Source organism: Mobula hypostoma, chromosome 3, assembly GCF_963921235.1.
Source record: "Mobula hypostoma chromosome 3, sMobHyp1.1, whole genome shotgun sequence".
In the NCBI taxonomy this organism is placed as follows: Eukaryota; Metazoa; Chordata; class Chondrichthyes; order Myliobatiformes; family Myliobatidae; genus Mobula; species Mobula hypostoma.
Genome location: NC_086099.1, coordinates 53,581,329 through 53,606,975, shown reverse-complemented (window position 1 = coordinate 53,606,975; position 25,647 = coordinate 53,581,329). Strand labels below are relative to the sequence as shown.

The 25,647-nt window shown below is 40.7% G+C and overlaps 1 protein-coding gene across 4 annotated transcripts in view; it reads left to right on the top strand.

The window, feature by feature from the left end:
* The window catches only part of slc7a2 (solute carrier family 7 member 2), a 147,487-nt gene that overhangs the window by 48,282 nt on the left and 73,558 nt on the right, over positions 1-25,647 (top strand). The window contains exons 2-3 of one of the 4 annotated variants that reach the window (XM_063043045.1): positions 8,928-8,993; positions 10,869-10,918. The exons of 1 other annotated variant lie outside the window; for it this stretch is intronic. Coding sequence is in view for 2 of the 3 variants with exons in the window: in XM_063043042.1 (XP_062899112.1) it covers positions 18,421-18,438 (18 nt within the window). In the remaining variant the exon portion in view is untranslated. Of the gene's footprint in view, positions 1-8,927; positions 8,994-10,868; positions 10,919-18,378; positions 18,439-25,647 lie in introns of those variants that run through there. 2 more of the 4 variants (XM_063043042.1, XM_063043043.1) reach the window with 2 other exon arrangements.

The window sequence follows — 25,647 nt, the reverse complement described above, 5'->3', positions numbered from 1 at the left end:
ATTGTGGATCTCTTGGTTCATCCAGGGCTTTGGATTGGGGAAGACTAAATGATTTTGTGGGGACGCACTCGTCCATGACTGACTTTATAAAGTCTGTGACAACCGTGGTGTATTTGTTCAGATCCTGGGGTCCTTGAACATGGCCTAGTCCACTAAATTGAAATTGTTCTGTAGCTGCTCCTCTGTCTATCCCAACCACCTCTTCATTGTCCTTGCTTCTGGAGCCGTACTCTTTAGCCTTTGCCTGTATGCAGGTAGAAGAACAGCCAGATGGTCTGATTTCCCGAAATGCGGTCTAAGGATGGAAGGATAGGCATTCTTGATTGTAGTATAATAATAGCAGAGTGTGTTGGGACCCCTTGAGCCCGTATAGTCGATGTATAATTTAATATAGTCAATGAGCAAGTTTCCAGCAATTAGGTATCTTATTTGATTATCGTCTAATGGCACAAACGACATCAGAAGTTTATCTTTGTGAGGAGTCAGTTTTGATCAGAATGTAATGTAATCCACCTGCTTTGTGGAATTTTGTATTAGCTGTAGCTGTTTTCATTTTGTGTTGTATGAGGCAACAGTCTACGTTGAGCTCACATTTAATGGTATTTGGTTGATACCTCGTCTCTTTGGAGAAGTTTGAATCAGGTTTGCGAATGTGCTGTGCAGCATTTCTGTTAGGTTTGCTTTCAAGGCTGTTGCGGTTGTACTTTCTTGTATTTTGCTGATGTGGCTTTCCAGCAAGAGTACTTGAAGTCAATATTTTAAAAAATTAATTGTCAACTCTCAGCTGTGTTTTTTAAATTCTGTGCTGCATAGCTTAAAATGATCTATTTCTCTGATCACAGGAATGTGAATGAAATTCATCTGCAATCTTAGTATAGCTGAAAGTACTTGGTTGTTCAGCTACAACTTGTGACTGCAAACAGTACATTCTGTTTGGATCATTAAACTTTTCTACCCACATTGATTTAGAAAGAATGTGTAAGTAATTCCAACATTTTTTTGCCCTGTGTTAAACACACAGGACAATGAAAGTGCTCATTGGTGCTTTCTTCTCAAATTAATTGGTAGTTGCTGACGACATGCTATTTTTCTGCTTGGTATAATGCAACTTTGGACAAAGTGCAAACATTCTTTGGGTATTTATTCCCATAGACCTTGAAGGCATCAAAACAAATTGTAATCAGTACCATGTTTCATGTATTATGGGAAATTTCAGTGAAAATACTGCATATTTGCTTCAAAGAGAAACTTGAGGAAAATTGCAAGCATCTCAGTACTGCTCATTGTTTGCCACTTTGCTTTTCTGTCTTCAGTTTTATAAGGGGTGAGTACAGATGGAATAAAATTTCTTGTACTGCAGCAGAAACTCTTAACCTGGCAGTGTGCAAGTTATCTTGTTATGTTTTACGGGGTTATATTATTAAAAATATAAATCAGCATATGGAAATTGAAATGTCTCAGATGATTTAGTGAAATTAATACAAAAAATTGTTGTAGATTTTAATTTGAGAAGTTGCAGAACCTGGGCCTCTGTACCTCCCTCTGCAATTGGATCCTCTACTTCCTAACTGGAAGACCACAATCTGTGCAGATTGGTGATAACATATCCTCCTCGCTGACGATCAACACTGGCATACCTCAGGGGTGTGCGCTCTAGCCCGCTGCTCTACTGTCTATATACACATAACTGTGTGGCTTGGCATAGCTCAAACACCATCTATAGATTTGCTGACAGTACAACCATTGTTGGTAGAATCTCAGGTGGTGACGACAGGGCAGACAGGAGTGAGATATGCCACGAGTGGAATGGTGCCACAGCAACAACCTGGCACTCAACGTCAGTAAGACGAAAGAGCTGATTGTGGACTTCAGGAAGGGTAAGACGAAGGAACACATACCAATCCTCATAGAGGGATCAGAAGTGGAGAGAGTGAGTAGTTTCAAGTTCCCGTGTATCAAGATCTGAGGATCTAACCTGGTCCCAACATATCGATGTAGTTATAAAGAAGACAAGACAGCGGCTGTACTTCATTAGGAGTTTGAAGAGATTTGGCATGGCAACAAATACACTCAAACTTCTATAGTTGTACCGTGGAGAGCATTCTGACAGGCTGCATCACTGTCTGGTGTAGGGGGGCTACTGCACAGGACCAAAAGAAGCTGCAGAAAGTTGTAAATCTAGTCAGCTCCATCTTGGGCACTGGCCTACAAAGTACCCAGGACATCTATAGGGACCAGAGTATCAGAAAGGCAGTGTCCATTATTAAGGACCTCCAGCACCCTTTTTCTCACAGTTACCATCAGGTAGGAGGTACAGAAGCCTGAAGGCACACACTCAGTGATTCAGAAACAGCTTCTTCCCCTCTGCCATCCGACTCCTAAATGGACATTGAAGCATTGGACACGACCTCACTTTTTTAAAAAATATACATTATTTCTGTTTTTGCACATTTTAAAAAATCTATTCAATATACATATACTGTAGTTGATTTTATTATTTTTATTGTATATTTTTTTCTCTGGTAGATTATGTATTGCATTGAACTGCTGCTGCTAAGTTAACAAATTTCATGTCACATGCCGGTGATAATAAATCTGATTCTGATTCTTGTAAATTGAAATTTACTTTTCATTAATGTTTCTTTGAATAAGAAGCCATGGCCACCTTTTATTGTGAGCCAATACTTCAGTTTTGCACTGAAGTACTGTATATGTTTGTCTTTGTGTTAAACATTGTTGTTTTAATCATGCAAGTTAAAATGTTATTTCCTAATGGTAGTGTAACATTTAATGGAAACCTTCATTACACATGTTCCAGTTTTATCCTTCCACCTGCCGTTCCCCTTGATTGGCAAGATGCCATCTGTGGGTTTTACTGCTGCTAAGTAAACTCTTAAATTAGATTTTATTTTGTTAATTGTTTACTTGGGTGACAGTGGAGCGTTAGGCACAAAAACACACTGGCGCTTTGGTGCTGTACTGAGGAATGTTACATTGTCAGAAGTAGAACATATTCTGAGAGAGAAATTGATAGATGCTATCTGCAACTGGGTGGGGGTGGATGAGAGGGTGTGGCATTCTCCTCGGAATAAGTTGACAAAATAGAGCAAAAATGGAAATGTCTTCACCTTGAAGTTTGTAAATCTTTGAAAATCATTTCCCTAAAGTTAGGATGCTCAGTCACATACAAGATTGATATTGTTTGATACTCGAGTATCTAGGAATATGAGGATTGGTCAGATGGGTGGAGGTACAATGTTTAAGTTAACCACAGGCTTGAGGTGCCACATAGCCCACATCTCCTGTGTTTGTCTTTTACAAGTGTATCTTTTGTCACATATTGTAGTTTGCAGAACTTTCCTCCAGCTCTTCACTTTCTCCAGCTCGACAATACCTTTCCTATAACAAGGTGACCAAAACTGTATAAAATACTTCGAGTATAGTCTCACCAACAACTTGTATAACTGCAACATAATATCTCTACTTCTAAAGTTGATGTCCTGACTGATGAAGTCCAGCTAAACATCTACTTACCTGCTTGTGTGACTGCTTTCAGCCAATTGTGCACTTCTACTCACGAGTCCCTCTGTTCCACAACACTTATCAGAGCCCTGCCATTCACTGCACAAGTCCTACCCTGGCTAACTTCAAAAATTCATCACCTTACACTTTCTAAGATGAAATCCATTTGCTGTTCCTCAGCCCATCTCTTTAACTCACCAGGATATATATATATATATATATTTTCTAAATTCATTGTAGTCTATCTACTAGACCACCTAATATAATAGCAGTGGCAAACTTGCTAATCATACCATGTACATTCATGCCCAGGTCATGTACATAAAGAATAAATAACAAAGGTCCTGACACTGACCACTGGAGTAACCCACTAGTAGCAGGCCTGCAGTCAGAGAATCAGCCTTTTACCATTACAATTTGCTTCTTATCACCTCGGCCAGTTCTGAATTCAGCTTACAAGCTCTACCTGAATCCCATGCGACCTAATCTTCCAGATCAGCAATCTATATGAACTTGAGATGAAGGCCTACCTTCATCTATCTCCTTAGTTATGTGCCTCTTTGGGAAAAACTCCAAAAGATTCATTGGACATGACCTCTCACACACAAAGCCTTACTGACTATAAAAGATTACCAGAGCTTGACATTCTAAATGACAGAAGATCTTTTTCCTCAGAATTATCTCCAGTAACTCGCCTACAGCTGAAGTCAGACTCAGTGGCCTATAATTCTCTGGCCTTTTCTTGCTTCCCTTCTTGAACAATGGAACAAGATCAGCCACCTTGCAGTATTCTCGGACGTCACTGTTGTCTCTACAAGAGGATCAGTGATTTGATCCCTAGCCTCCCACAAGATCTGGATGCACTTGATCAGGCCCTGGCATTTTGCCCACCTTCATCTCAATGGACCAAATGAGCTAATTCTTCTTCTATGCCTTATGGTCTTAATATGGTTCAAGGCTGCAAATTATCCATCCCTGTAATATGCAAATGATCCAAGACCTCATGACTTACTACTCTAATTTCTTTGGCATTCATGATATTCTTAGTAAACATGTAGAAGGAGTCATTACAAATCTCAGCCACCTCCTGCAGCTCCAGCATAGACACCTCTGGTCTTTAAGAGGACCTAGTCTCTTCCTAGTCACCCATTTACTGTCGATATAACTGAAGAACCTTTTTGTGATCGTCGTTAACCCTGCCTGCCAAATCCATCTCGTTCCCTCTTTTTGCCATTCTATTTTCTCTTAATTAAAAGCATAATAAGTGCCTCACGGTCTTAAACTTCTTATATTGTTGAGGGATTAATTTGTATCCAGATGTCTAAATGTAACTAGTCTGAGGTCTCTCCATATCTCTGGACTATTCCATCCCAGGCACCAGGCTGGTGAATCCCCTCTGAACCCTCTCCAGAGCAGTCATGTCCGTTCAATGGTAAGGCAACAAAAACTGCACGCAATATTGCAGCCTTTAACTTTATTCCCTGAGATTTTTAAAGTTAATGATTTTACTTGCTGTGGCTAGAAAGTCGTTATTAAATTTCCACATAGTTGACATTCAATATTCTGGTATCCTTCCCTTCTCTCAACTTTTAATTTTAAAATTTGAAGGAATTTAAAAGCTTTAGGATCACTGCATAATTTACTTGTTGGTTGAAACATTGAGAGATCAGTTGATACTTGGACCAGTTTTTATTTTTAATTATAGCTCTCATAACTATGCCAATTACTTCACAAAGAATTCCATTAAAATAATTGCATGTTGTAATTTGTTGTATTCTTAAATTAGCATTAATGCATTAGCCAAGTATTTTCATGTAGCATTAATAATTTTTAAAGTAAAATTTTAATTGGTATAATTTTTAAATTTAAAACTGCATCTTTTTCATTATGTTTTGCATAGGACTATTCTGAAATCTTTAAAGAAAATCTATTCTTTCTGTTTTCATTTAATTCATTGAGGCTTTATATAGGCCTGTGAAAATCTGCTTTGCTGCTCTATTTTTCTTAGTTTCTAAAGCAATTATATCAGTCTAGACAGTTTTAACCCTGCTAGGGAAATGTGAATTAGACTGATGAACCTGTAAGAACGTCAGGAGCTTCATTTCACTTCATGTTCTTCATTGCCAAAGTGCACTGATATGGCATTACCATTAAATTTGTTTACTTTGAAGAAAGATTGTCTCAAATTGGACAATAGGCCGACGATTTAAATATTTCTTACCAATGCTGAGGTGGCGCCTGTTCAGTAACCATGAACTGAACAAATCTGACAACGTGGGTAAACATTGCAACCCATGGACACTATTCATACAAACTTCACAACATAATCTTCCAATTCAAAATACTTTAAATTGGATTAAGTTCAACTGATTGCTTCTGCATGGTATAGAAGTATTTTAAGATGTTATTCTAATGCATTATGTTGTGGAATACCTTGATGTAGTGAACACTTTGATTATTTTTCTTTGTATTAATCGTTTAAAGTATTATTACTTTTAAAGTTGATTTTTAAGAGAAAATTTTCCATTATTCCTGAATGGTTATATTTCTTTTCTGAAGTAACTGACATTTGCAGTTGGTTAAAACCAGACATCCCACCTCTCCCAGAAGTTCCGGGAGTCTCCTGCATATTAATAGTGGCTCCCTGATGCCCGCAAATTATATACAATATCACGGAAATCAATTTTTTTGAGAGCAAGCGAGAGAAAGCAAGAGAGAGCGTGAGAGCGACCACGAGAGAGAGAGAGAGAGTGCGAGAAAGCGAGCGAGAGCAAAAGTGAGAGAGAGAGAGAGCGTGCGCCATGGCAGAGAGTTCCAAAAAAATATAAAACGTACGTCACCCCAGAGTACACTAAAGTGTACCCCTGCCTAATAGGGGTCAAAATAATGACAGTGTTGCTCGCTGCACTGTTTGCAACAGTGACTTTTATATTGCCCATGGTGGGTTAAGACTGTAAAAGACATGTTGAGGTGAGTTTAACAGGTGTCATTCGTTCATTAGCATAGCTAACGTTATTTAAACTAGCTGGCTAGCTGCTAAGGAGCTACTCTATTGCAGACATCCCACCTCTCCCGGGAGTCTCCCACAAATTGATGGTGCTACCTCCCTGAAATGGGTTTTTGCAGGGTGGGATGTCTGTAAAACGCTGACTAAAATGTTAATTTGTGGGAAGGAAGTGAATAAAGACGTAATCCATAAGCATAGAATAACAATGGTAATTATTGTAATGTACAGTGGTGCACACCAGGATCTTGATCCAGATACATCTTGCAGTAGAACTTCTGTTTGATCTGATAACAAGAAATAGTGTTTCCATTATAAAGGCATTTCTTTGTTTGAACTGAGTTGTGACTGCTATCTCGTGCATTTTGAAACATACTAACTTGAAGACGTTGCAGAATCTGCTCACCCAAAGACTCTGGCTATTTTAGCATTTTGCAGTAGAAGTGTAAGCTATTGTCATAGGATGGTCCTATCAAAAGTGAGCTGGCTGCTATTTGTCTAACAGTTTTGGACAAAGTACTAATGAGATTTACTTGAAAGTACAATAGTATGGAAGGGAACAGAAAACATATGGAGGTGCTTCAATTTTCATTATACAGAAAATATTCTCCTTTTGTTTTATTTACTTGAATGGTTGCTACATTCTGATAACTCTTTCCATACCTTTTCAGTGTTTTGAGGAAATCTGTCACAATTCAATGGGCTAATTGTAAGTTACAGCAGAGTAATCAACCACCATTGTTACTAAAGTGCCCGGAGAGGAATTTACCCTCAATTGTACTGCATTCACACAATGATGATTTTTTTTTGCACAGAAAGAGCACAAAATAAAACTTGCTTATAGAAGTTTAGTCTGCTCATACTTGGTTTGAAGAATAACAACAATTTTCCCAGAGTATTTGGATGAAACCCAAAGTTCAATTTAAGGTGATTCTCATGTCTCCTATTGAGGAGAGGTACTATTCCTTGGTTTGCTTAGGATTTTTTCTCTGTAAAATTAGCACAGACTTGTGGAAAATCATCTACCTTAAACAGAGTTCCGCTGTATTTAACTGTTTGTATAGTTGCTGCTACTGCACAATGAATGCAGCTTTCTCATGGTGTGGCTGTTACAACACACTGATTCTTAGCTCCTAAACCTCCTTGCCAGTATACATTTTCCTTCATGGACAGTATATATCCTTTCAGTACACAAATGATGGTGAAAATCAGATAAGCCAGTGCACCAAATTGTTATGAAAGAAACACACATAAAAGTTGCTGGTGAATGCAGCAGGCCAGGCAGAGGATGGGCAAGGGGAATATTCACAGGGACAGAGGGAGAAAAAGGAGAGTGAGAGAAAGAATGTGTGTATATAAATAAATAACTGATGGGGTACGAGGGGGAGGTGGGGCATTAGCGGAAGTTAGAGAAGTCGATGTTCATGCCATCAGGTTGGAGGCTACCCAGATGGAATATAAGGTGTTGTTCCTCCAACCTGAGTGTGGCTTCATCTTTACAGTAGAGGAGGCCGTGGATAGACATATCAGAATGGGAATGGGATGTGGAATTAAAATGTGTGGCCATTGGGAGATTCTGCTTTCTCTGGCGGACAGAGCGTAGGTGTTCAGCAAAGCGGTCTCCCAGTCTGCGTCGGGTCTCACCAATATATAAAAGGCCACATCGGGAGCACCGGACGCAGTATATCACCCCAGTCGACTCACAGGTGAAGTGATGCCTCACCTGGAAGGACTGTTTGGGGCCCTGAATGGTGGTAAGGGAGGAAGTGTAAGGGCATGTGTAGCACTTGTTCCGCTTACATGGATAAGTGCCAGGAGGGAGATCAGTGGGGAGGAATGGGGGGGAACGAATGGACAAGGGAGTCGTGTAGGGAGCGATCCCTGTGGAATGCAGAGAGAGCGGGGGAGGGAAAGAAGTGCTTAGTGGTGGGATCCCGTTGGAGGTGGCGGAAGTTACGGAGAATAATATGTTGGACCCGGAGGCTGGTGGGGTGGTAGGTGAGGACCAGGGGAACCCTATTCCTAGTGGGGTGGCGGGAGGATGGAGTGAGAGCAGATGTACGTGAAATGGGGGAGATGAGTTTAAGAGCAGAGTTACGTGAAATGTTATGAAAGAACATTGATTTGCAGACTCTAACAACTTCTTCAACAATGTATTACATTCAATTAATGATCCTTAAAAATCTCAATTGCTAATTTTTTATTTAATTGTATAGCCACAGTTTTGCATTTTGGGCTGTTTAGTAAATACGCATCATAGCTTAGCTTCTATTTCTATTCTTTAAAAATTGGTAATTCTGATTTTTTAAAGTGCTGAATTACTATTTAAAACACTAATCATTCTATCTTTGTTCTCATATTCTACATATAATATATTACTTGCTCCCAAAACCATCACTAGAAGACAAGCAACACACATCAAAGTTGCTGGTGATCGCAGCAGGCCAGGCAGCATCTCCAGGAAGAGGTACAGTTGACGTTTCGGGCCGAGACCCTCATAACTCTGCAGTTGTTAATTTAAAATTTCCTTGCACCATCTTTTTCTACCTGTCCGTAAATGATAAAGGATCTTTAGTATTATTAATTTATAATCAGTAGAGTCATAATTACATTCTACAATATCTGAAAAGACCACCAACTAAAAATGCCAGTCAATTTGCCACTGTGAATGCAGCTACGTCAGCCATAAATTAATACCGCACTGAAATGGGCCCTTCAGTCCAATTGGTTTATGCTGACTACAGCATCCTCCCAGCTAGTCCCAGTCACCTGTGTTTGGTCCATAACCCTCCAAGCCCTGTCTCTCCATGTATCTATTCAGATGGATGCCTCTTCGATATTATCCAGCTTGACCACTCCCTCTGGCAGCTCATTCCAGGTACACTCTACCCTGTATGTAAAGAAGATGTAAATAGCTACCAGTTATGAATTAGAAGTGTGGCAGGAAACCGAACGTAAAGTGGTGGAAAATTATAAGCACTAATTTTTTGATGCAAGTAAACAATGTGGGCACAACATGCTTTGGAAAATGAAAGCAAGGAGCAGGAATACACCACTCAGTCCCAAGAACCTGCTGTGTTGTTTAATAAGAATCATGGCTGATCTGACTTTAATTTCACATCAGCTTTCTTGCGTGGCCCCAGTAAACCTTCACCTCTTATCAAGAATCCATTTACCTCTCCCTTTGAAATATTTAAAGATTCTGCTCGCTGGAAGAATCTTTAAATATTTCAAAGGGAGAGGTATGAATCTCTGTATTTAATTGCTTAAAAATTTAATGTATCAAATCAAAGTTTCTCCTAAGTTGAAACTTTATTTTTAAATTGGACAATGTTTGAACAGTTACGACTGAAGGGAATGAATGTCAGTGTAGTCAACTGGTTGCAATTTGTTCCAGCTTTCCATTTTTTGCTGTTAGATTCTCATATTTTCTTAAACACAGGAGTGTGTTTGACTCAAGTCAATAGAGCCAAAACATTTCGCAGTTTCCTTGTAACTTAATCTCTCACCTGCCCATCAAGTCTACCACCATCCACCTACACCACGGGTACTTTTTACTTTAGCGAATTAACAACCTCACAGTATGTCTTTTGGGGAGAAAACTGGCGAAACCCATGGAGGTAAAGGGAAATCATACAAACTTCACACAAATTGAGTCCTGGGTTGTTTGAGTCTTGAGGTACCTAATGTGCCACTACGCCTGAATATATCATCGTGTTGTCCTACTTGCCTTCCTTGCTAAGATCTGCCTTGATTTTTGTTGGTTTCTTTACTATCAGAAGCTAAAGATCGCAATACAGTATGTGAAATAAACTGCGCATGCCCCAATACAAAGCTCACTAACACCTCGGCTGCTGTTTAAAATTAAGGGGACTCTCTTCATTATAAGTGATGTGGCAGGTGCATTTTAAATGGGTGTTTACTTCTGTAGGCCTTTGACTAGTCAGTCTGGCAGAAAACAAACAGTTTAAAATAATGCATTTATGTGAGTGAATTGCAAAGTGGAGCAAAATAAACAAATTCATTTACAAAGGGCTATTTCAGTTTCAGAACCTGGGCAGCCATGAAGGACGGACTTAAATGTGACACTGACATGACAAATTGGTGTGCATCCAGACAGCTTAAGTGCTCTGAAAATGTTGATTCATCAATTAATCACCAAAAAAAATTAAGCAAACTTTTCAAAACATGACTCATGATTTTTTAAAAAAGAATCAATTTCAGTAATGAGAGTATTAAACTGCTTTCATTCAAATGTAGGAGAGAGTTTTTCATCACTTTGCTAAATGTCTCTCATTAAACTTTTAAAGTAACCCTAATGTGTTGTTCTGTTTTATTTAAGTGACTTTTAAACCATAAGACCTGCGTGAAGTCCCTGCAGCAGATAAGGGGGTAAGAGGTTTTGTTTGGATCATTGGGCTGGTTGTGTTCACCAGAATCGGTTGCATTTGATTTTGCATTTGCTTCCTTGTCATCGTTGAATGAAATATCTGGAAACATCCGGAATCTGATAGTTGTGCTGCCACTGAAAATAATTTTTCTCCCCCACAAGTAATGTTACATGCATGTCTTGTGTTGCAGTTAGACAAGGGACCAATGAATGAACCAAAACTTGCATCAGGAAAAATCTTTTTACATTGAGTGTTTATTGTCTGTAATTCACTTCCAGGAGTAATGTTGGAGACAAATTTGATCTTAGCATTTGAAATAGAGGTGGATAAACATACAAAGGGAAAGAATACTCGGGGATACGGGGTGGGGTTGGGGAAGTGGGACTAACTGAATTGCTTGTACATGGTAAACAACAGGAATTCTGCAGATGCTGGAAATTCAAGCAACACACATCAAAGTTGCTGGTGAACGCAGCAGGCCAGGCAGCATCAGTAAGAAGAGGTGCAGTCGACATTTCAGGCCGAGACCCTTCATCAGGACTAACTGAAGGAAGAGTGAGTAAGGGATTTGAAAGTGGGAGGGGGAGATCCAAAATGATAGGAGAAGACAGGAGGGGGAGGGATAGAGCCCAGAGCTGGACAGGTGATAGGCAAAAGGGGATACGAGAGGATCATGGGACAGGAGGTCCAGGAAGAAAGACAAGGGGGGTGACCCAGAGGATGGGCAAGAGGTATATTCAGAGGGACAGAGGGAGAAAAAGGAGAGTGAGAGAAAGAATGTGTGCATAAAAATAAGTAACAGATGGGGTACGAGGGGGGAGGTGTGGGGCCTTAGCGGAAGTTAGAGAAGTCGATGTTCGTGCCATCAGGTTGGAGGCTACCCAGACGGAATATAAGGTGTCGTTCCTCCAACCTGAGTGTGGCTTCATCTTTACAGTAGAGGAGGCCGTGGATAGACATGTCAGAATGGGAATGGGATGTCTATCCACGGCCTCCTCTACTGTAAAGATGAGGCCACACTCAGGTTGGAGGAACAACACCTTATATTCCGTCTGGGTAGCCTCCAACCTGATGGCACGAACATCGACTTCTCTGACTTCCGCTAAGGCCCCACCTCCCCCTCGTATCCCATCTGTTACTTATTTTTATGCACACATTCTTTCTCTCACTCTCCTTTTTCTCCCTCTGTCCCTCTGAATATACCTCTTGCCCATCCTCTGGGTCTCCCCACCCCCCCTGTCTTTCTTCCCGGACCTCCTGTCCCATGATCCTCTCGTATCCCCTTTTGCCAATCACCTGTCCAGCTCTTGGCTCTATCCCTCCCCCTCCTGTCTTCTCCTATCATTTTGGATCTCCCCCTCCCCCTCCAACTTTCAAATCCCTTACTCACTCTTCGTCAGGACTAACTGAAGGAAGGGTCTCGGCCTGAAACGTCGACTGCACCTCTTCCTACAGATGCTGTCTGGCCTGCTGCGTTCACCAGCAACTTTGATGTGTGTTGCTTGTACATGGTGACAGAATTAATGGGCTACATGGTGTCCTTCCATGGTTCTACCACTGAGACTGTCTAAACTCTTGAGCATTGCTGTTGTATCGACTGCCACTGGCAGTGCATTCCAAGCACTGTTTCAAAAGGAACTGCCATATAAATCCCTATTGCTCTTTTTATATATAAAAAAAAATCAGCTATCCTCAGTCCCCTGGGATCTCCCTGTGGCACAAGAGAATACAGAATTACCTATCACAAAGTCCCAGCAATCTCCTCTCTTGATCTCATCAGCCCCTGGGGATATTCATCTTAATATTATTCAAAATACTCAAGTTTCTTCCTGATATCACCATGCCCAGAATAACAGCGTACCTATCAACCTCACTATGCTCCATCTCTTTCTACCTGGTGAAAATTTTGAATCTCACTAGTTAGTGGTCTTAGCAAATGCCTCTCAAATTATGGTGAGTACTGTTCCTTTCAGGGGAATGAAGATGCTACTGTCCAACATGGCTGACTACTGCTGTTTGATGTTATGCATCCTTGTTTTGCATTGGTCAGGTAATATTGTGCACAGGCGAGAATCCAGAGAAGGGCCACTAGACTCACTCCAGGTCTGCAGGGTATGAGCTAAGAAGGATTGAAAGAATTAAATCCTTTTGGCCCAAGTAGACATAGAATGAGAGGAGACACGATAGAAGTGTTCAAAATCGTTAAGGGTATAATTAAAGTGGGTGCCAGCTACTGCTACTTCAAAATTAATCCATCATCAAGGACACAGGGCCATAGGTTGAGACTGGTTAAGGGGAGATTTCACATGAACAGGAAGCATTTCTTTATACAGCGAGTTGTGGACACATGGAACAAATTACCTAGTTGTTTAGTTGAAAGTAGTACCTTAGAGACTTTCAAATCTAAACTCTATAGTTATTTCAACCATCATATAAATAGGATAGCATGCTTTGTTGGGCTGAATGGCCTGTTCTTGGCAAAAGCTTTTTTAATGTAATGTGATTTTAGATGTACCCAATTTAGCTTCATGGTTGTACAAATTAATACACTGAAATTAAGAGCAGAACATTCTAGTAATTGCAGATGCTTTATTGCATTCAAAAAGAATTCAGAGTGATCTGTGCAATTCTGGCCGTGATTATAAAGTGGCTGGTATTGTTTTGGCTGCAGCAACTGCTGTTCGAATTGGGTCACGGCAGACTGCGGTTTATACATTAGACCTCTGGTTCCGGACTTCCCACCACTGGGGAGATGGGGTGGAGCAGGGTGGATTTCCTGCCTCTCACTTCCAGGGGTTCTGGTTCAATTGTGACTGCAGGTTTGTCTGTCTGTATCTTGTTTTACGGCGGTTGGCATCCAGCTCAATGGTGCATTACTGCCACCCTCTGCTCCAGAATGTGCACTAGACATACATTGTAAATCCCTTCATCCAATCTCTCTCACTCACTCACACACACACACACACACACACACACACACACACAAACCTACACTTCACCCTCCCATCTTTGACCATCCTAGTATCCTATTCCTGTTTATTCGTCATATCCTATAAAAAACCCCTGTACCCCTTAAAAACGCTAAAAATACCCGGACTTGTGCTCTCTCACCCATGCCCAACAACCCTTTTAATGTGAACTCCTGCATTCCCAACTCCCTTAATTTATTTCTCATCATCTCTTTCTGTATCCCATACTTCCTGCAACACAAAACTACATGTTCTACTGACTCCTCTTCCTGACATTCCTCACACAATCCTGTCTGGTGTTTCCCTATCATTTTCAATGTTTTGTTTAATGCACAATGCCCCAGCCTTAATCTAGTCCACACAATTTCCTCTCTTCTGTTTCCATTACCTACCCTAGAACCCGCAACACTCTTTTGTATTTGATATAAATGCCTCCCTTTCCCCTCCCTGTCCCATCTTTCTTGCCACATTCGGTTGACTTTTTTCCAGATTACACACTTAACCTCTGCTTTACTGATACTAATGTGCATTTCCACATTTTCTTTCTTTAACGCCCTCTTTCCCAACTCATCCACCCTCTCATTATGGAGTTTTCACTTCAGCCTTGTGACCACATGGGTTTCTTCTTGTTGATCTAGTTTCCTCTCCCATCCCAAAGTTTGGACTAATTGGCCTAAGCAAATTGATCTATTATGTAGGTGAATGGTAGAACCTGGGGAGAGTTGATGGCAATGTGGGGATTAGTATAGGATTGGTAAATAGGTGCCAGATGGTCTGTGTGGATTTGATGGGATGTAGGGTTTGTTTCCCTAATGTATGACCTTTAATGATGGCCAGGGTTTGAAGTTTTCTTTTTTGTTGGGATGGTTTTGGTTTAGATGGCAACAGGGTTTGATAACAGCCGTTTATTTCAGTTCATTAAATGTGCCAGTTTTTGATAATGTACATTTTAATATATAAAAAAAACAACAAAAATCTTTAAACTGACATGTCAAACTGCTGAAAATTAGGCCCAGCATTGAAGGTCACCTGGTCAATCAAAATGTACTTTTGCTTTTCATTTAGCAAAGCTGTTAGCTGTTTGGTTAGAGACTAGCTACAGCACTTTAGGTTTCACCAAGAAAAAAAGCCTTTATTGTTGCCATTTTATCTCATTCCTTTGCCCTTTCATACCACTGGCAAGTGCTTGTGACAAAAAAATTGGATTGTTAATAATTGTGATGGAAATTTTATGAAATCCACATTCAACATTTCTGAAGACAAACCGTAAATTCTGTAGTGTTGCCATTTATTTTTGGCACAGTGGTTAATTAGTGAAAATAATGTAAAATAGTTTTCCACAAGCCTTTTGAAATAGGTTTTTATCAAGCAAGGCAAAAATATCCAAACACCAATGATTGCTCAGATATGTGAGTTTTCTACTCTCCTTGTACATTGGCAAAGTTTCACACGTAAGTTTAGGCTAAAATGGGAGTATGCTGGTTCCCTTGGCAACAGATTCCTTAACCAAGTCACCACCTGTGTGATAGTTCGTGTGAGATAATTAAACTTTAGAATTATGTTGCTCAATACTGGGATTTCTAAATGGGGCATTTTTATTTCACTTCTGCAGTAGAAGTTTGAGTATTTGGCTTCATTGCGAGGTACGAGATGGGAATGGACATAATACCTTTTCAACAGGATATTGTGTTGTAGAAAATGCATCTAGGGACAAAATCAGAGACACTGGGACTTCTCTGCAAAAGCCAACAACATTAAAGCCATTACAGAAGATGAAACCAGCAGCTTTGGATTTCCCCCAACCCACACTCTGAGCACAGGTAAGGACGAAGATGAGCCGTCGACTTGCACTTCTGGAGGCTACCTTTCTCCTGTTAAATCCTGCTGTTACATTTGTAGGCCATGCAGATACTGAAGTCTATGAACACCTCAAAAAAAAACAGAAAATGTTGGAAACACTGAAGGCCCAGCAGCATCTGTGGAAGGAGAAAACTAGCTTTAATTTGCAGAAATGTGGAAGAGGGATCGATGAGACAAAGGGAAAATTTTGGATAAGCTGAGATAATGGTTGCTTTGGGAATAAGATGTTGATGAAGTTGCCACATTGAAAGGTTAATGGGGGCAGTTGGAGACTGAGATATAAACAAAGGAATAAAATCTGTAATATGCAGAGCTGGAAGAATTTCCCTCCATGTCAGGCCATGTTTGAAGGGAAAATGGGGATGTGGCGTCTTCGTTGGCATGGACATTTGGGTTGAAGGGTCTGTTTCCATGTTGTATAGCTCTGACTTTTTATAAACTGATCCATTGCTATGGATGACTTGGCCAATGCTGCTACAAATAGAGAAGGCAAGGTACTTGAAAATGTTGTTTTCAATTGTAGAATGTTGTAAACAGCCTTCAGGACTCTATTATTGTGACAGAGAATTGTACCTATTCCCTGACTCTGCTTTCCCCAATTACAGCTCATTTTAAATTTCATTTGGCATCCTCATGGATACATGGTAACCAGCCTCCCTTTGTGGACTCTGTCCATATTTGCCATTTTGGTAAAGCTTCCAGCATTGACAAAGACCCCAGACATTTCTCATGTCTCCTCTTATATCAGGCAGAAGATGCAAAAGTCTGAAAAGGTGTACAACCAGGTTGAAGGATAGCTTCTACCCTGCTGTTACAGTATGGTATGGACGTCTGTTGGTCAGCAGTTGACCATGAATGTTGCATCCCAGCTGTCTAGATACATGCGCCTGGGCAGTACACGATGGACAGCAAGCTGTTACCCATGTAGCAAGCTCCCCCTCTCCACGCAGCTGATGAATCCAAAGGAATGGCAGAGACTGATGCAATTTGGTACCAGCAGCATCGCAGGAGTTGTCAGTTCGGGTTGAACTCGGTGTAGAACTACCTTAGGGACTCCTGCTCCAGATTTTTTTCCCTCTGGATTTATTCCTGAAGCCTTCCCCACGAGTGGGTTTTGAGCTCAACATTTTCCCTCTGTTATGTAACCGGCATCAATGAATATTAATCAAGACAGGTTTTATAAAAACAACTAAACATTTATTAACACATATAAACGATAAGGGGAAAAAAAAACAAAGGAAAACTTTGACCGGAGGTTAAACAGGTATGCAGCCGTTCATCAACTCCACTCGGCTCTGGCTCTTAAAGAGTTAAATACAGAAACAGTTCTTAAAGCAATACAGTCAGATACAGTTCTTAAAGCGATAACTTCTAAAGTCCAACAGTTTTACAGATTCAATTGGGAGAGACTTCTCTGGAGAACGATTTCTTCACTGACGCACCTTTACTGCCGGTTCTGTCCACAGGATTCCCGATGCCGAAAATAAACAGTTTAAATCGACTGACCTTAAATTCCTTTTAGAGAGAGAGCCTTTTTGCATGAACTCATTGCCCTATTGCAAGAGTTATCTCAATGCAGCTTCTCTTCGACGAAGACTCAATAAGGTCGATTCTTTATTAAACTGTCAACCGATGCCGACTTCTCTCGATCCTTCACTTCGATGAGTTCTTCACTCTCCCTTCAAAACTGTCAGAATTGAGTAAATTGGCACTTCCAGCCACAAATTTCCAGCTCGGATACAATATCTTGTAAGAGAACGCACCTTCCGTTTTAAAAATGAAACTGCGTCACAAAAACAAACACGCAACAGAAACAGAGACACAACACGTTCTACCTGGAAATCTACAAACTCAAAAAACTACTGTGTCACCTGGGTCGACCCTTATATAGTCACGGGGCACATGTCATCACGTGACCTCAACGGCGGGAAAGTCACATCAGGTGACCTCCAAAAGACCATTACAGCATTCTCACAAAAAACAGATCTCTTTGAGCATGTAACACTTCACCTAGATGAGCGGCTGCCAAGCCCTATCTGTCTGAAGCAAGTTGTTTTACGACGTTAGTAACCCACCATTGTCTCCTGTCAGTAGAAACAGCTCTGCTGGGCTTGGTAGCGAAGCCACAAGTGAAGGCCAGGAGCTGGACTTGATTGTCAGAGGCTATTTGAGACGCACGCCATTTAATAGTTAATGGAAGCTTATCCTGGCTGTGACAGCCTGAAGGAACTGTGGGTAGTAGTGGCGGTGAACGTAGTGTGCGATGATCTGATCTGTGAGAACTGTATACAATACAAGCTTCTCACTGTATCTCGGTACATGTGGCAGTAATAAACCAATTCAAAATGTTGTCTGGAACCAGTCATTTAAAGATGCAGGTGTAGTTTGGTAGGTCATTTAAAAAATTCAGTTGTTCATCTTTCAGTAAGATGCAATGTCTTCAGTGTATTTTGTCAGTTGATCAGTGCTAGCCACTCCCGCATATCTCCTACGCAGCAGTTGATTTGACAGATGGATAGACCAGAGTCTGCAACACATTCCTCCTCCCTGTGTAAACAATTTCTATGCAAGAGGGTTCAGTGAAAAACAATTAACCATGTAACCAGATCCATTGAATGTACGTTACTGGAAGGGGACTCTCTACAGCGTGAAATCAGTAGAGCAAGTCGGAGACATGGCAAGGCAGCTATCAGTGAGTACATTTAAAGTGGAGGTTGATAGGTTCCTGATTACCAAGGCTGTCAAAAGTTATGGGAGAAGGCAGGAGAATGGGGTTGAGAGGGATAATGAGTCTGCCATGATGGAATGTCAGAGCAAACTTCATGTACTGAATGACCTAATTCTGCTCCTATGTCTTACAGTCCATCGTTTAAAAGTTATTCTAGCTTCATTGATCAATTTTAGGAGCTCTTTAGGATCTACAGTATAGTTTAGTATTGTCCCATGATTTTATTTTATTAGTTTTGCTTCACTCTGATCAGATGGTGATATCATTGTTTCTCAACACACACACAAAATGCTGGAGGAGCTCAGCAATTCAGGCAGCATCTATGGACAGGGATAAATAGTGGACATTTTGGACTGAGACAGTTCATCAGGACTTTTCCTGAGTTCCTCCAGCATTTTGTGTGAGTGTGTTACTCAGGATTTCCAGCATCTGCAGAATCTCCTGTTTATTAATTTTTAATGAATATTTCCCATTTTCTGAGGCTTTCTGTCATAAAGCTAGGGCTTTACTCTTTGGAGAGGAGGATGATGAGAGGAGACATGATAGAGGTGTACAAGATAATAGGAGGAATAGATAGTTGGTAGCCAGCGCCTCTTCCCCAGGGCACCACTGCTCAACACAAGAAGACATGGCTTTAGGGTAAGGGGTGAGAAGTTCAAGGGGGTTATTAGAGGAAGGTTTTTTTACTCAGAGAGTGGTTGGTGCGTGGAATGCACTGCCTGAGTCAGTGGTGGAGGCAGATGCACTAGTGAAGTTTAGGAGACTACTAGACAGGTATATGGAGGAATTTAAAGTGGGGGGGGGTATATGGGAGGCAGGGTTTGAGGGTTAGCATAACATTGTGGGCCGAAGGGCCTGTAAGAGAAAATTTTTATTTCCTTACTTTGCTCATTTGTCTTGGGTCATTTGCAACTATTACGTACCGTGATGTAAACATATCCATTTGAATGGCAGTGTGCCATCACAGAATGACCAAATAAGCCATGGTTTTGGCTGCCTGCCTGAACTGTCAGCCATATAGGTATGTATATTTGTCTACTATTCCTAATGATATTTACTATGACCTTCAAGTTTCAAGTATTATGTGCTGCTAATTCTCTTAAACTAAGACTAAAACATTAATTTTCATTTACATTTTGACAAAGGAAAACTGTGTGCAGAGTTTGAGGATTTAAAAACACTGCTTAAATTAGATCAATAAGAAGCAGGGTGTGATTGGGTGTGGGTTAGAATTCTGATAAACTGAAAATCAAGAATCTGGGAGACAGAGACTAGCCAGATGCATGTTTAAATATTCAGCACTTACTGTCACTATTGTGCACTCTGAGGCTTGCATATATAAGCATGTCATACAGGTGGGGAAGCACCAATATAATTTCTTACACACATATGGTATTGGCAGTACCTTAAGCAGCAGTTTGAGCTTTCTGTCTGTAGCATTACACAAAAGAAATATGTCTCAAGTTAATAAATTTCTAGCCAGTTACTTCAGTTTAAAGTTCAATGGATACGGCTTAAATGTTACCAGTGAAGGGTAGGAAATTATCAGTTTTGTTAATGGGGGTTTTGTCGAACTGGGGGAGAATCTAAGTGGGAGGCACATAATTCATTCCAGGAGAGAAGAAAACATCAAAGCCTTTTAATTTCGCTCTTTCCTGCTTGGAAAGTGTCATACATCTGCTTCCGTCATTCATCAACAATCAGGCGAAGACTGTAAGTGTGCTTGTAAGTTCTGTGCTTAAGTATGTGTGAACAAAATTAACACATTCTGTTTGTTTTTTAAAACTTGGCCTGAATGCCAGTATCTTTACCCAAAATATGATACAGATATTCAGCGTAAATTTTCCGTGTGTGGTGTTTGAGGTTTTAAAAACAGTGGTTACAGTAGATCAACAAAAACCAGGGTGTGTTTGGGTGTGGGTTAGAATTTCGATAAACTTAAAGATTGAGAATCTGGGAGATTGAGAGACTAGGCAGATGACTATTGTGATAGTCAAATCTGGAGATAATAAAAAAATTTTGGATTTATTGCCAGAAAAAATGGAAAGGCGTAGAAATGGGTGGGGTTACAGATGGGGCCCTTCCGGTAAAAGGTGTGGGAATTAACACTGGTTCAAAGCTGAGTTAGGTCAGCAAGGTGGCAAGGCATCAATTTCAGCCTTGGAGAATGTTGAATGAAACCAGTGGCAAGGGGGTGAACTGTGTGGCCTTAGCCAAAAATAATGGTTCTGGTATTTGTGTTTGACTGGAAAATAACTGCAACTCATGCAAGACTGGATGGATGCATGCTACTAATTCATAGAACGTGCTCCTTTAAAAGTGCTCATTCATGTAATGTATAGGGATGTTCCTGGAAGAACAACTTTATTTTCAGATGAAGCACAGAACAGGCCCTACAGGCCCAATGAATCGTACTGCCCAGCAACCTACCGATTAACACTAGCTTAGTCATAGGACAATTTACAATGACCAATTGACCTACCAACTGGTATGCCTTTGAGTGGGTGGAAACCAGAGCACCCGGAGGAAACCCATGCAGTCACTAGGAGAATATACAAACTCCTTACAGACAGCGCTGGAATTGGACAACGTGCAGAGTTGAAATGGCATCACACTAACCACTATGCTACTGGGGCACCCCATTAATAATTTTATCTAATAAGGGGAACATTTATGTGGTAGTTAAATTTTCTGAGTGATGGGCCAGAAGCCTGGATGAAAGGCATGGGTATGTACTGTAGTTCCAATTTCATAACTGCCGTTGGGGAAATTAAATAATTTAGAGATGGCAGCAGTAATTGTGACCATGAAATTTTAGATGGTTGTCAAATATTGCCTGGCACACTTATACCTTTCAGGGAAGGAAGCTGTCACTTTTATTCAAGTCTGCCTTTTCCCGGATGCATTGATATCAAGCCTACGCACCATCAAGGAGTGCCTATAAAAATTATTCACCCCATCTTGGAAGTTTTCATGTTTTATTATTTTTACAGCATTGAGTCACTGGATTTAATTTGGCTTTTTTGACGCTGATCAACAGAAAAGACTCTTTTGTGTCAAAGTGGAAACAAATTAGTCTAAATTTATTACAATTATTAAAGACAAAATGATTGCATGATTACTCACCCCTTTCAAGTCAGTATTTAGTAGATGCACTTTTGGCAGCAATTACAGCCATGACACTGTGTAGGTAGGTCTCTATCAGCTTTGCGCATGTGGACAGTGCAATTTCCCCCCCCCCCTTTTTTTAAACTGCTCAAGCTCTGTCTGATTGCATGGTGATCATGAGTGAACAGCTTTTTTTCCCCAAGTCCAACCACATATTCTCAATAGGATTGAGGTCTGGACTCCGACTTGGCCACTCCAGGACACTAACTTGCTTTTAAGTCATTCCTGTGTAGCTTTAGCTTTATGCTTGGGTGTCATTGTCTTGTTGGAAAGCAAATCTCTCCGGTTGCAGTTCTCTTGCAGCCCTGTACCCTGTTTTTCTCCAGGATTTCTGTGTTTGGCTGTATTCATTTTACAGTCTATCTTCACAAGCCTTCCAGGGCCTGCTGCAGTGAAGCATCCCCACATTAAGCTGCAGCCACCAACATGCTTCACAGTAGGGATGGAGTGTTTTTGATGTGCAGTGTGTGGCTTACACCAAAGATAGTGTTTAGGCTGACGGCCAAAAAGCTCATTTTTGGTTTCCTCAAACCATAGAACCTTCTTCCAGCTGATTTCAGAGTCTCCCACATGCCTTCTGGAAAACTCCTCTAGCCAAGATTTCATGTGATTTTTGTTTTTTTCCACAGTGGCTTTCTCTTTGCCACTCTCCCATAAAGCTGCAACTGGTGAAGCACCCCGGCAACAGTTGTATGCACAGCCACTGAAGCTTGTAACTCCTCCAGAGTTGTCGTAGGTCTCTTGGTGGCCTCACTTACTAGTCCCCTTCTTGTACGGTCACTTAGCTCTTCAAGACTGCCTGCTCTAGGCAAATTTACAGCTGTACCATATTTTTTCCATTTCTTGATGATTGACTTGCCTGTACTCCAAGGGATATTCAGTGACTTGGAAATTGTATTCTATCCATTGCCTGACTTGTGCTTTTCAATAACCTTTTTGCGGAGTTCCTTGGAGTGCTCTTTTGTCTTCATGGTGTAGTTTTTGCCAGGATACTGACTCACCAGCAGCTGGACCACCTTCTTCTTCTTCTTCTTCTTTGAGTTTTTACGGCAGTTGGCATCCACATTGTTGCATTACTGCCATCTTCAGGATTTATTGTCCCTCATTGTCCATTCACTTTAAAGCCGACTTTCTAGCCCCGTCGCCCTTAAAAAAAAAACAACCATTTCCTCCCCGATCACTCTCCCCACATTCCAATAAACCTTTAACACTGTTCTCTACCAGTCCTATTTCGCGTAATTATTTGTTGCCTTTCCTGTGCAAATTTCTGGCATGAAATAAGGATATGCTCTACTGTTTCAGTCTCCTGACATAGATTGCAAAAACCTGTTGGATGCTTATTTATGATGGCCAGAGTGCCATTAAGGTTGCTGTGCCCAATTCTCAGTCTACTTATAATTACTTGCTCCTTCCACTTTACTTCCCTACTTCTTCCCATATCTACTCTGTTCTGAATTGAATGTAAATGTCTTCCTTTTATTGCTCTATCCCATTGCTGCTGCCACTGTTGATTTATCCTTCTCCACACTATGCTCTTCCCCTCTGATTTTGATAGTTTAATATTGACCTCTACAGATCCTTTTTGACTGCTTCTGCCAGCCTATCTATGGTCTCATTTCCCATAATACCCAAATGTGCTGGAACCCACATGAATGTGATATTTTTGCCTTGTCTAGCCAGTCTTGAATTTGCAAACAGGATTTCATAAAGCAGAAGCCATACGCACCTTAATGCTTGCAAGGCCGACACAGAATCGCTACATATCACAATATTATTACAATCAACCTGCTCACTCCATTCTAGTGCTAACAATATGGCAAACATTTCAACTGCATATACACTCAAGCAATCAGGTGTTCTCTTGCTAATTTCCACTTGATAACTTGGTACAACAATTGCAGACCCTGTTGCACCTGTTTCTGGATCCTTTGATCCATCCGTAATAATCTGTATGCCTTTACACTTACATTCCCTATGATATTCACTGAGTATATTGCTGTCTTATTACTGTGCTTAATCTTAAGCAATTCCAAATCTGCAGAGGGATTTTCTAATACCCGGAAAGGTCTGACAGGCCACAACACACATGGACAAAACTCTTTATCGTACACACCCATATCTTTTGCTGTTTGCTCTCCTGTTCAGCCAAAACTTTCTTTCTGTGTCCTCTCCTTCTCCCAGCATGTCTGCAACACCCTTTTTGTAGGATGGCTATCACCACGCCCCCTTAAATTAATCCAGTAATTGGCCTCCAGCTGTTTACGCCACAGCTCCAATGGCATTTCATTTGCCTCAACTTGGAGTGCACACACTGGGGAAGTTCTAACTGCTCCCAAGCACACCCTTAGAGCCCGAGCTTGCATGATATCCAGTTCTGCCAGCACAGATTTTGCTGCTGACCCGTATACAATACTTCCATAGTCTAATCTTGATCTTATCAATGCTACATAAATATACTTCAGTGATGCAAAATCAGCACCCCATTCCAATCCAGCAAGACACCTCATGACACTTATCACATTTTTACATTTACTAACTACGTATCTAACATGTTCTCTCCATGTTAATCTCAAGTCAAAGTGCACTCCCAAAAACTTTCAACTCTCTCCAGGTTACTCCCATACAGATTCAAATTAAGTACCCTGAACTTTTTCCTTGTAAAGAACGTGGTTTTTGTCTTCTCCGCTGAAAATTTAACACCCCACTTTGTCCCCCACTCTTCAACTTGATTAATTCCATCTTGCATTTTCATAACTATATGTTCAATATTTCTCCCTCTTTTCCACAAAGCCCCGTCATCTGCAAACAATGACCTCCCCACTTCCATTGGAATACTTACGAATATATCATTTATCAAAATGGAGAATAAAGTTGGACTCACTACACTCCCCTGAGGTGTCCCGTTTTCTACAACATACTGGCTTGATAGCTTTGATCCTATCTTCACCTGAATAGTTCTCCCGTTTTAAAAAGTCCTTAACCCAATTGAACATTGCCCCCCCCAATTCCCATTAAATGCAGCTTAATGAGGAGCCCTTCTTTCCATAACATATCATAAGCTTTCTCAACATCAAAAAAACTGCAACCACTGTCTTTATTTACTTGAGCTTTTTCTTATTTCATCCTCTAGACACAACACTGGATCTATAGTATCCCTTCCTTTCCTGAACACGCTTTGATACATTGCCACCATACCTCTACTTTCCAAGAGGTACACTAACCTCTCATTTATCATGTGTTCCATAAGTTTACATACATGTGATGTCAAGGCAATTGGCCTATAGTTTTCTGGCCTGCTGGCATCTTTCCCAGGTTTCCTTATTGGAATAAGTATTGCCTCTTTCCAGCTCCCTGGTATTCTTCCTTCATCCCAGACTTTGTTATACAGGAGCAGTACTTTCTCCAGACTTCTTTCACTCAAGTGTTTTATCATACTGTAACATATTTCATCTTTACCTGGCGCAGTCTTCCCTGTTTTATCTAGTGCCTTCCTTAATTCTCCCATGCTGAAAGGGACATCTTGCACACTGTCAAGGTTAGTTTTCCTACATAAAGCCTCCATATTTTCAGCTTTTGTTCTCTCTCTACCTCTTCTTCCCTTCTCAGACAAATTATCAGAACTATGTACCATAACAAAAGTGTTTGCCAACAACTCTGCCTTTTCCTTATTTGTTACTGTAGTCACATTTCCATCAACCAGAACAGGGTACCTCCACTCTCTCCTGTCCCTTCCCATCCTTTTTATCATCCCCCACACCTCTCCTACTTGAGTTGTGTTTCCCATTGAATCACAATACTTTCTCCAGTGCCTCCTTTTAGCATGTCTTATTGTCCTCCTTACTACTGCCTGAGCTTGTTTGTACTGAATCATATGTTGGAAGTTATGAGTTCTTTTAACCAGTTTAAATGTCTTATTTCTATTTCTCATTGCTTCCTTACAATAATCATCCCACCATGGTATTATTCTCTTCTTTACTCTTCCTTTACTTTTAGGAATGGATTCTA